This window comes from Elaeis guineensis, chromosome 2, assembly GCF_000442705.2.
Source record: "Elaeis guineensis isolate ETL-2024a chromosome 2, EG11, whole genome shotgun sequence".
In the NCBI taxonomy this organism is placed as follows: domain Eukaryota; kingdom Viridiplantae; phylum Streptophyta; class Magnoliopsida; order Arecales; family Arecaceae; genus Elaeis; species Elaeis guineensis.
In genome coordinates this window covers 101851484-101863788 of record NC_025994.2, presented here as the reverse complement: position 1 = coordinate 101863788, position 12305 = coordinate 101851484, and the positions used below count along the sequence as shown (strand labels likewise).

The 12305-nt window shown below is 38.4% G+C and overlaps 1 protein-coding gene across 1 annotated transcript; it reads left to right on the top strand.

Moving 5' to 3' along the window:
- The first annotated feature begins 4150 nt into the window (after window positions 1-4150).
- Window positions 4151-9704, top strand: LOC105032236 (cyclic nucleotide-gated ion channel 4). Its single transcript, XM_010906620.3, has 7 exons — window positions 4151-4753; window positions 5742-5957; window positions 6891-7204; window positions 7922-8030; window positions 8110-8346; window positions 8832-8918; window positions 9006-9704. Exons 1-7 carry the CDS (start codon window positions 4268-4270, stop codon window positions 9519-9521), a joined length of 1965 nt encoding a protein of 654 aa, XP_010904922.3. The 5' UTR covers window positions 4151-4267; the 3' UTR covers window positions 9522-9704.
- The last annotated feature ends 2601 nt before the right edge of the window (window positions 9705-12305 follow it).

Below are 12305 nucleotides of genomic sequence, written 5' to 3'. Positions count from 1 at the left end.
CCTGAAATGTTTGGTTTATGATCAAAATCAGAATAAAAATTTGAATCTACAGGGAAGAGTGGAGATTGAATTTTAGGTAGATTATGTCATTCTCATTCCATCACAAAATTAGAATCGGAATGAAACTCCCTCCAACGAAACGGCTGGAATGGAATCGATTTCTATTTCAGACCTCCATTCTCCCGAACCAAATACCCCCTAAGATTTAGATAGATTGGACTATTCCTATTAGGTCCCTAAATCGAATTAGAATGGGACTCCTCCCGACCAAATAATTAGAACAGGAGTCACTCATTTTCATTCCGATTGCAGACTCTCTAACTTCCTCTATCCAAACACCTTTTTAGTTCATGGCAAAAACCATATTTAACAAGCCAATTTCGTTTTGAACTAGTTCCAACACATTGCATGCCGAATTGGTTCAATTAACCATACCTGAACATAGTTTTTCTAGGTAAACCATCCGTCAAACCTAATCAGTAAAATCCACCTCAATCATGACATCGTGTTGACACTCCCGTAACAGCCAATTTGCACCCATGGTCTTGAGCATAAATAAAACAAACTGGATGAGTACCTTAACTGGATAATAATAATTAATCGCCAACATATAGACATGAGTTAAAACCTTAAAATTAATGAACCAACCCCTTTTAACAGCGACACACCTCATCAAAACCAGAAAAAAAACTTATAAATTCAAAAGTTATAAATATAGAAAAGGATAAAACTCTATGTTTGAAACTGAATTTATATATCTAGAAAGTGCATAAATGCCAAACAAAAGGAACTTTTTGAGGCTAATTTCTTTTAAATAATGTTGTAAGCAATTCATTTATATTACCTACATTATATACATACACACAATATACCATTAAAAATCCCATTTTTCCAGCTACCCCATAAAGTCCAACTGAATAAAAGGAAAATCCTACAATAAAATTCGAAGGGTCTATTTGGTTGTGATTTCCACTGGTGGCCAAATAATAATGTCAACGATTATTGTTCCTTTTGGGTCCACCCATAAGACAAGAGCAAGTAACTGGGTTGGTTTTAGATGTGAACTCAGGATTTGTATCTTAAACATCTTCCGATTAAATTGCTGAAATTTTGCGATATAAGACCACCCAAGTCTCCAACCTCTCTCCTTCGGTTTGGGTTGGGTGGGGGTGCTAACACTCAACAGAAGCAATGACATCTTCTTTTTGACGATAAATAGAAACAATGACATCACAAGTTACCTCGCCGCAAATTAGTTTTAAAGAATAAAAATACGGAACAATGCCTAGCCTGGAATTCATGCTAAAAAATGACAAACAAATTTAGTTTTTTTAGCAAAAGCAATTTGACAATATTTCGGTACAATTTATTAATTTTAGTTTTTTTTTTTTTAAAAAAAATGAAAGCTAAAGATAGATTCTAAAAATTTGATGCAATTTTTGTACGACTTGCATATAAGCCATTACATTCTCTCTGTTTGTTCTCCAAACAGCTACATATCCTCTCATGACAAATCCTGACTTGGCTAACATATTCCAAACCATGGTTACCAACAAGCCCAAATATCTTTTGTTAAGAAATCTGAAATCTAATGGCAATAAAGGAATACGATCTTACTCTGACCAGGCAAATTTGGATGGAACAAATGACAGAATTCTCAACATTACTGCTCAAGATTCCAAGATACCTATAAACTGCATCAGGGACAACTTCCGCTACTAGACTTCCTAGAAAACGGGTAAATATGACATCCACAGCTTATTCAAGTTTTCCGATTGGAAAGAAAAAGGGAGGCAAGGTTTTGTAAATTATTTCATCATCTCAAGCAAAGCTTGGTGTACCTCTTAGCCCTTATATATATCTTTTTTTAAAAAAAAACATGACCTTATCCTCATAAAATTATTAAATTTATTCGCTAGTAGAGTTAAAAAAAATAAATTTATAAATAAGAGGAAAATCTCATTGGATGTGATTGGACTCTCTCTCATATGTGCTGGAGCATCATATGGCCATCCATGCCATCAAGTACAGACGTTCATTTTTGGTATTCATCGACAATGTATATTGATGTATTCCTGTAGCAGCAAATGATCATGATTGATGGGATGGACGGCTACCGTGGTGGACCATGTTGGGTCGCGATTAGCCATCATCTATTTTGCCTTTAGTGAGAGGCTGTGACAAGGAAGTATCATTGATTCGCATGCAAACAAAGGAGGAAGCTGCTGCGAAACTGGCTTCATTGGAGCAACCGGCTTCGCACAGCCCCGACGAACTCTCGTTCTCTCTCTCTCGTTCTCTCTGTCCGAGGGGTCGCTTCAGAGCCACTCACAGGTAGAAAGCCAGAGGAGGCCGACTCTACTTGCAGAAATTGTTTGGTCTTAGCGGGTAACGATTCGTGTGTTCACTATCAAAAAATATATATATCATTTTTCTATGGACTCTTTTGCCCTTTCAGGAAAATTTTAATGCTGCCAATTGAAAATTCTTGGACTCGGATTCCTTCATCACTGGGTGTGATCATTGGATTCATTCCATGGTCCACTAGTCACTGGCCACATAACCTTTTTATATTTAAATAATTTAAGATAGGATGAAGAATGCCTGTTGTACACTATATGTGCTTTATGATTTGGACTGATCTCTTTGATCATAAATTCTCCTTCACCAAACCCATTTCATTTTTAAAGATGAAATTATATTCTATACCATATGCATCGTATCAACGGTACATTATAAAAATAAATAAAAAAATATAGATCCATAAAATTTATATGTAGACTCCAGACATCAGTCTATAAATTTCATGGATTTGCACTCTCCTCACTTGTTCCTGTGGTGCACTAGTGACATGGTGCATATGATGTAGAATATAATAATTTATTTTAAAGAATCCAAATGATACCAATATAACCGGGCCATTCAAGACTAATTTAATTTTAACTTGAAAGATAATTAGACATGATATCTGCATTGTCTTCTTAGAAGAACTTCATGCATGAGCCTTTTTAATTTGTAGGAGTGCACTCCCTGCCACCTCCTATGAGATATTTTACACATCCATTGTTTGTATCTTCATAAGAAGACATGAAAATCATTCTTTTTTAGGATCTATTTAATTGAGATGTGTCTAATTACGAGAAAATTTAACGATTCTTAAGAATTATTTATTTAAAAAAATAATTATGAAAAAAATAATTTTTACTATATTTGGTTAATGAAAAAATTATCTTGAAAAATAACACGGGAAAGGAATTACTATATTTAGTTGGAGGTAATCCTATATAAGAATATAATAAAAATAATAAATATTTTTTTCAATATAAAATAATTTTCTAATATTATTACAGTATTGTCATCTCCAATCAATTTTTACATAAGGACTATAATCACATAATCCTTTACATAATGTCTTTTGTATCTTAATTTTTTTTTTGCAAAAACTCTTCATTGAGTGAATTTGGGAAGATATAAAAACAAGTTCAATGATTATATATATAGTTGTATTGGAGAGTATAGATTATCACTATTTGAAAATCTACCAAATACCAATTCTTCAATTATATTTATTTTATCTTCTCTTTTTAAAAAATAAATATGAGATCCATCAAGTTTTTTGCCATCTTTCCCTTTCATTTTTTATAACAAACATGAGATTCATATTTTCATATTAGACTAACCTCCACCAAACTGACCTTTAAATGAAAAGGCCAGATGATTTAATAGATTCCAGGACTTTATCTACATAAGTAGTTAAATGTATGGATGAATTCAAAATAAGCGACTTTCTTCGTAACATCCTCTCGTCTACGTCTCATACGGCTGACAAATTAAGTTTACCAGATCTAGCTCAACCAAAGTCACATATTACTTTCAATAAATGAGCTAGTCCTCTCAATTTTAAGACCTCCCTTATGACAACAAAGCTTCTGAATCTTGAGACTGTATCCATTCATGATATAAATTAAAGAAGCGGACGACCTCATGCGAGTCACGGCCCGTGCCAGATAAAATCATAAAACACGGAACTCATTCGGGGGACTCAAAAAGGCATTTGGAGAAATATCCAAGGGCAAGTTCGCCAAACTATGTCCATCTCGAAGGGACGCAAAGCAAACAAATTTTGTTACACCTACCCACATAGGACACCACTCCCTTCTCCTGCCATCCCCATTCTCCCAGCGCTATGTTGTGAGCTCATCAACCCAACATAGCCCATCCCTTCCACCACCACCACCACCACCACCACTTCTCCTCTTTTACCACCATGTCGAGCGAGGAATCCCTCACCACCTCCCATGAGGAAAACGAGGAAGAGAGGAAGGAACAAGGTCCCAAGCAAGCGAACCAGAATTATGATCCTCGGAGTGGGAGATGGCTCCCTGGCTTGGCCTTGGACCCCCGTGCCAAATGGGTCCGGGAGTGGAACCGAGCCTACCTCCTCGCCTGCGCCGCCGGGCTCATCATCGACCCGCTCTTCTTCTACGCCCTGTCCGTGAGCGGCCCGCTGATGTGCGTGTTCATCGACGGCTGGTTCGCCATCACCGTCACCGTTCTCCGGTGCATGGTCGACGCCATGCACGTGTGGAACATCTGGTTGCAGCTCAAGATGACCTCCGCCGCCGTGAGGCGTTCCGATGGGGAAGAGGACGGCGGCGCCCGGAAGGGACAGCAAGGTGCCGCGGTGCTCGCTTACTTCAAACCTAAGAAGGGCTTCTTCTTGGATCTCTTTGTCATCCTCCCCGTGATGCAGGTGAGATTTCTTTTTTTTTTTTTTTTAATTTTTTTCCAGCATAATTAACAGTAATCGTTACCATCGTCACCTCCATCATTGTTTATTCGGAACAAGACAAAATTTTGAGGGAAAAGATATTTAAAGACGTAATTATTAAATTATTGTTAGCAGAGGATACGTCAACGCATTGTCAAACCAATAATTCGGATGTTTCTTTGTCTACTACCGAAACGAACCATATACAACAAGCCTTCTCTGGATGGATTATTGGGGGGAAGAAATATTTTCAATCTTTCACCATACATGCTTGTGTTTTTACGCGCTGCATAACATTTCAGTTTGATGCCCAACTTTCTTGGCAAACGAAATTTGAGTTTTGCATAATAAATTGAAAGAAACTGGGTGATATTTAAGGAGCATGGGCTGGCTCTACTGCAAATTGGAAAGAGTTGATGTTCCTGCCTGGCATTAAATGAAAGGTAGTTGGATCTTTAAGATTTTTGCTGGTCCATAATTTACATCCAGTGTGTCCATAGAAGAACCAACTGCATCATTCCTTAATGATTTCCAAATTCCTATCGTATGCTGATCAGGTCTAAAATTAGATGAGCACTATGTATGTTGAGTACAATGGGTGTCTAAAATGGAAGGACTTGGTTAGAAGCCTAGATGATTAGGACATGTACGAAAAAGGAAGCTAGAGAAGATAGGTCAGAGAAAATCTCCAATAAAAAAAATTTGTCTAGAAAAGAATGAAGATCCAAAAGGATCGAGACAAAGATTGGAAAAGTGATCAGGTGGAGCTTTCCATTTCACAAGTCTTGATCACAAACAATTGGCTAAGCAGCTATCGTCTAACCAAAGATTGATTAAAGTGGCATTTCTTTTTTTCCGCATCTAAAAGTCTAATTCTATAAGCTATTGAAGTTAACATGCTTAAAGGAAGTGATATTAGAAATATATGTGTTTTGTGGGACTGACACATTGAATTGCAACAATGGTGTAGGTTGTCATGTGGGTGGCTGCTCCAGCCCTAATAGCCAAAGGATCGATTACAACAGTGATGACCGTCTTGTTGGTCACATTTCTCTTTGAGTACTTACCGAAGATCTACCATTCTGTCTGTTCCCTGCGCCGCATGCAGAACTTCTCTGGATACATATTTGGGACTATCTGGTGGGGGATAGCTCTAAATCTGATGGCCTACTTCGTTGCATCACATGTTAGTACACCACAACTCAAAACCCTTTTTTTTTTTTTTGTGTATGTGTGTGTGTGCGGAGAAACATTTTTCTAGCAACTCGATAAGCAAACCAGAAAATGGAAAGGATAATATCTTAAGTTATTAGTCTCTTCTACGAAGAGCAATTTCCTTACTTCTGCGACACCCAAATCCCCTCTTTTCCACCCATTTGTGTGTTCATTTGGGGTGACATTGTATGTCAATGGAAAGGTATGACTTGGGTGTTATCAGGAATGGTGTATAAAGCATGCTTTTCACTTATCAAAGGAATAGTTAGCTAGACATGTTTACTGTTACTTATCCCAGTTCTTCACTTGAGCTGCCTTCCAAGGTAGATCTCTGACAAATATATTGCCATTTTGAAATGGCTCTGGACTCTGTTGCGCTATGTTGGAATGTATGGCCGGAAAGAAATAGGAGAAATTTTCTGAAAAAAAAATGCTCTGCTATTTTGGCCTTTCAGAAATCTCTTCTCTCCTTTAAACTCTGGAAGCATTTGTGCTCCAAGAAAACATTGGAAGGGCACAACGCACTATGGCTGCGGTTGAGATCTTTGGATATTTAGGATTGATTGAGGAACTGCATTTTGGGAGGAGTGGAAGGGGTTGGCTTTAGAAGTTTTCTGGAGATTCATCTTCTTTGATTTTCTGACTCTGTTAAATTGTGTTCTTAGCTTTTATTTTCTTTTCAACTGTTAATACCACTCTGTACATATTCCCGCTTTAATAAAAGTCGGGTGGCCTTCAGCTTTCCTATACCTCAAAAATAAAAAATAATAATAAAAAAAAAGAAATGGCTCTGGACTCGGATTTCCAACCCACCAACAAAAGCAAAAGTCCATTTTGGGCTAGGCCAGCCATATATATTGAGCTCTAACTTAGAAGCCACCCTAATACCTTTTTCTTGCCGCAGGCTGTGGGTGCCTGTTGGTACTTGTTGGGGATCCAAAGGGCAGCAAAATGCCTCAACAGGCAGTGCAAGCTAACAACAGAATGTGGCCCAAAGACGGTAGCTTGTGTAAATCCGATATACTATGGCACAACAACATCCATCAGAGATGGGGATAGGTTGGCTTGGGCTAAGAACTTGCACGCAAGGCAAATGTGTCTCGATAGCAGTGATAACTTCGAATATGGAGCCTATAAGTGGACAGTACCTCTTGTTACCAACACAAGCAGGCTAGAGAAGATACTCCTTCCAATATTTTGGGGTCTTATGACTCTAAGGTACGCATTGTCCATCTCCTTAAACTTAATTCTTGAAGTCAGCATTTCACTGGCGTTTAGCATCTAATTTATGCAATGGGTTTGATTTACCTGATTTTACCATTTGATGGCAAATTTAAACTTGAAGCAAACTGAAACATGATTAGTTTTGCCCTGTTCCATGCCACATTGAAATTTTTTTTTTTTAAGAGCTTATTTGCACAACTTCACCTAATTTATCTTTGTTTTAGGTCTACGCTTTCTTCCACATACCCTTATAACAGACTTATGAAGGGGATTTTTCTTTCGAACACAATATACAGCTTTAGATACCAAAATTTGCCTTCAAAATTCTATGTTGTTTACATCTGCTTGCTTCAGCTACCGATCATGGAGTCCACTTTTGGATTTGTGAAAATTCATCTTTTGTGAAGGGGCTATGTACCAATTCTTTTAATAAGTCCTCTAGAAGAAAATAAGTTACTGCTGAAAATGACTTTTTTTTTTGGTTTTTGGTACCTCAACGTATGGCTATTGAGCCATTTATTCTGTTTAATTAATGCATGCGTAGAATGTTAAGTTACGTTCATTTAATGCTAATATCTTTATAGGAAGACATAAAAGCAAAAAGGAGAGGAAAAAAAAAAAAAAGTTATACCACCCTTAGCTTTAACGTATCTTTTACTGATATATTTCCAATTGAAATTAAGATATCTTTCCAATGATCTATGCGTTCAGCACCTTTGGAAACTTGGAGAGCACGACGGAATGGCTTGAAATTGTTTTCAACATCATTATTATAACGAGTGGTCTCATATTGGTTACAATGCTTATCGGAAACATCAAGGTAAAGAATCCAACCTCTGTGATACCGATTATTAGCAGAAAATTAACATGGTCGAGTGGTCTAAATGCCTGTGTTGCAGGTGTTCTTGCATGCGACTACATCAAAGAAGCAGGCAATGCACCTAAGGATGCGAAGCGTGGAGTGGTGGATGAAGAGAAAGCGCCTGCCCCAGGGATTCAGGCAAAGGGTCCGGCAGTATGAGAGACAACGGTGGGCGGCAATGAGAGGCGTGGACGAATGTGAGATGATCCGAAACCTCCCAGAGGGTCTAAGAAGAGACATCAAGTACCACCTCTGCCTTGACCTCGTCCGCCAGGTGCAGTATAAGAATTCTTTCCTTTGACCTTCCTTAAAGCTGAATAGAGATGGAGAGATCATGAAGCAATTTAAAGGAATTGATGCAAGCCTTGGTTTATGTCCATGAGCCATAAAGAAGCTAATTGGCTATCCAGGCTTCTGTAATTGAACAAGAGTCCTTGCTCTGTTTCAACCCATTGTGTTTGTCTCATTTCAAGTTTCAAGTTGTCACACTCATTTTGACCCCACGAGCCTTCTTATTTATTGAAAAAAAAAAAAAAAATGGAAGTCCCGTTCTCTGCAAACATGAAAAAAATGAAGGGAAAAAGAGCTCCAGATAACAGAAGGATCATAGGCCTTGAGCTTGCTTGACCTTCTAGCCTAAATCCCTTGGTATGAGCTGTAAGCATCTAATGAAGAGGGGAATTGGTGTGGGGCTTCATACATGACTTACCCTTCTTATAATTCTATAACGTGAGATCCTATGTTCTTGATGCATGACAGGTCCCCTTATTCCAACACATGGATGAATTAGCCTTGGAGAACATATGTGACAGGGTGAAGTCCCTCATCTTTCCCAAAGGAGAAACTGTAAGCCCGACTACCTTAACCAACTCTCTCTGTTCTTCGTCACCCCCCATGTCTCTCTTCTACAATACTTCTCCAAGCTTCTTTCAGATAACCAGAGAAGGTGACCCGGTGCAAAGGATGCTATTCATAGTAAGAGGCCATCTACAGAGCAGCCAAGTCCTCCGGAACGGCGTCCAGAGCTGCTGCATGCTTGGCCCTGGAAACTTCACTGGCGACGAGCTCTTGTCATGGTGCCTTCGACGACCATTCATAGAACGATTGCCTCTTTCTTCGTCAACATTGGTAACAGTCGAGACAACAGAAGCATTTGGGCTTGAAGCTAGCGATGTGAAGTACGTGACACAGCATTTTCGGTACACATTTGTGAGCGAGAAGTTGAGAAGGAGCGCACGATACTACTCACCTGGGTGGAGGACATGGGCGGCTGTGGCAATCCAGCTTGCATGGAGGAGGTATAAGCACCGGAAGACGCTTACTTCTCTATCGTTCATTCGACCCAGAAGGCCCCTTTCACGGTGTAACTCGTTAGGGGAGGAAAAGCTTCGGCTCTACACTGCTCTCTTGACCTCACCAAAGCCCAACCAAGACGATTTCTTGCTTTGAGATGGTTCAGTTTTTAGTTAATTTTGTAGAGAAAAGGAGAAGATACTTGGAGTTGCAGGGTTCTTGATTTGTTTCAGACAAGGTCCTTGTGTAGAACTTTGTCTGTTGATGGATCGAATGATTGCCTTCCTATAACTACAATAACAATAAGATCTTGGACTCCGCCATTGCTTTGAAGTACTATATCTCGGGACTCTTCCGGAGTGTATGAATGTTTAGTTGCTTATGAATTAGGAATGGTGGATTGCTGAAAGCCTAAAACAGAGAAACCAGAGTACCCCTGGAGGTCATGTCATATACTTGCAGGTTCCCTTTTTATTGCAAGTGATTAAGCCCAATCTAGCCTGAACAAGAACAATATTAATTGAATGCAAAACAAGCCCGCACCAACAGGTTAACAGCACCTAAGACCTGAAAGTCAATAAGTAGGTGTGTGTGTGTGGATTCAAATGAGCCATTTGAGCCTGTTTCTAGGTTATGTGGTCAATTACGATTGATCCAATTTTCTAAGTTGAGCTGAATTAATATAGTTTTCCATCAGATGGCAAAGCCACTAGCCTTCGCACAATACAGATTATATGATCGAGATTCTCTATGTCACGTGTTTTGTACATGCCTGGATAGTTGCTATTGCCCATCAAAAAAATAGACAGCTATTAATCACCTTATAACCCTCCATGTTTGGCAACTTAACACCACACCCTTTATTTTGAGATAAGTGGCAGCCATCTAGATATGTACAATCTTTTACGGTACAAAACACATACCATAGAGATTACAGACTTTAATTTGCACAATCACTCTACCCTATGTGGTGTTTTTATTCCGCCACAGATGATCCAAACCCTCCTTTGGTTTGCTCACACCGCTGCCCCCCCAAAATTAGATGAAATAAGTAGAATTGGTGCTAGGTAGCACCCAAACCTATGTGTCGTAGTTAAAACATGAAACTAACATAATGTATTTGGTATTGCATTGGAAAAAATAAATAGTATGTCTTTGCTTCGTGTAACTATAGCGATTCTTTTACTTCTTGAACAAAAAATGAAAAAGAACTCATCCTTACCAACAAGAAAAGGAAAGAAAAAAGAGAACCCATGCATATTGATGGGCCAGATCTTGTCTTTAGCATTGGTCCCCTTGTAGCGAAGTTCTTGAAGAAGTGCATTTAGATCGTTCCCTCACTCCCTAGTTTGGCATACTCTTGCATTTAAGTGCTCCATGCATCTTAGAGCAACCTCCTAAGTAGCACTTCCTTTGGCTTACATCGAGAATACGACTGGAGATCTCATATAATAAGTCATTCTGTTTTGTGAGCATATTATTAATAAATCTTCCTACCATCTAACCTTTTTGTTATTAAATCATTATTGATTTTACTACCATTCAATTGTAATTTCACTCACTAATTTGGTTTTTAATAGGTCTTAATTTATTTTTTTAGCTTGATCCAGACATCTGAACCATGGATACCATTCCTGCTGGACATTTTTCTCTAAATTTTCTTTAATTGTTATTTAACTTTTTCCAAACTAATTGGCTCGATCCAATTTTTCTAGACTTAAAGCCCAACTTGATTGAGAAAGATGATGTACATTTGGGGGCGGCTCATGTCCTTTAAGTTTGGGACCCATTCAAATATTGGATTCCAGGTATCCAAGTATTCATGCTGAGCATATGCAATCCAATATTCTTTGCCACAAAGATGTTAGCTTCTTAGCAATGTGTAGCAGATATTTTGGACATTTCCATGCTTTGTGTAGCAGATATCTTGCACTTCAAGCTTTTTTTTTGTTTTCTTTTGTTTTACAAATGTGAAAAAATTTCTTTTGAAAGAGAAAGTTCTGATAAATCCAAAAGAAGAAAGCAAAAGGAATAAAAGCAACGTTCGTCCGGCACCGAGGATTTAAACTTAGCATGAACTTATCCTCTATCTTCTGTCCATATTGGGGGGATTTGTGTGATGCTGGAATTGCGAAGTAAAAGAGGTTTTGGAAGAACACATGGGAGATTTAGGCTGTGGGTTGACAAGAGTAGTGGACATCTTATCCAATCATTAATCAGCATGGTCCCAAATCCGAATAGGATCATGTCAATTGGAGACGTGACCCGTCTCACTTTAATTGTTCTTCCCCTCTCTCATCATTCGAGTGATGTGGTTTAGAGGATCCAGATTGGCCTTTTCGAGCCTCCGTGCAAGTAATCATTTGTCGGATATGGTGGGGTCAACGTGCCGAACCAATGAAGTATTTATGTGAATATGTTCCTACCATTTAGCAATTGTTTTACATCCTTTTAATGTAAAAACTGTAGGGGTAAAATATCTGATCAGAATACCACTTCACATAATCTTTTCGATACTATATAATATAATAAAAAATAAAAATAAAATAAAAATAATTAAATACATGAATCAATCAAAAAAAATTCGTCTTTATGAAACATGCAAACTTCACTATGAAAAAAAAAAATATTACAAGAAAATATCCCATCCTCAACCTTCGTACATCCAATTTCTCCCTCACAGAAAGTTCTTCTTCATAAAAACTCTCTCTATAAAGATCCTCCTAAACTTCTGAAACAACCGCTATCCACTGTCCAGAGCCTCCTACTCCTTCTCCTCTCAGCGTCGCATGCTCTCTCTCTTTGTGGGTTCGGATTTTCCACAACCGCGTGACACCAACCCACCACATCGACTCTGTTCACGAGATCAACCTTTTAAAGGCTTAAAAAATCGGTTAGATTAGGTTAAGGAATCCTTAAAGCAATCAAACAAAGTCCTGG

What these genes read in the sequence shown, in the direction of transcription:
- LOC105032236 (XM_010906620.3), top strand. Translation starts at nt 4,268, where the DNA reads ATGTCGAGCGAGGAATCCCTCACCACCTCCCATGAGGAAAACGAGGAA. An exon ending in CCTACTTCGTTGCATCACAT is followed by an intron (nt 5,958 to 6,890) that starts GTTAGTACACCA and finishes TTCTTGCCGCAG; the next exon opens with GCTGTGGGTGCCTGTTGGTA. An exon ending in GCCTTGACCTCGTCCGCCAG is followed by an intron (nt 8,347 to 8,831) that starts GTGCAGTATAAG and finishes GATGCATGACAG; the next exon opens with GTCCCCTTATTCCAACACAT.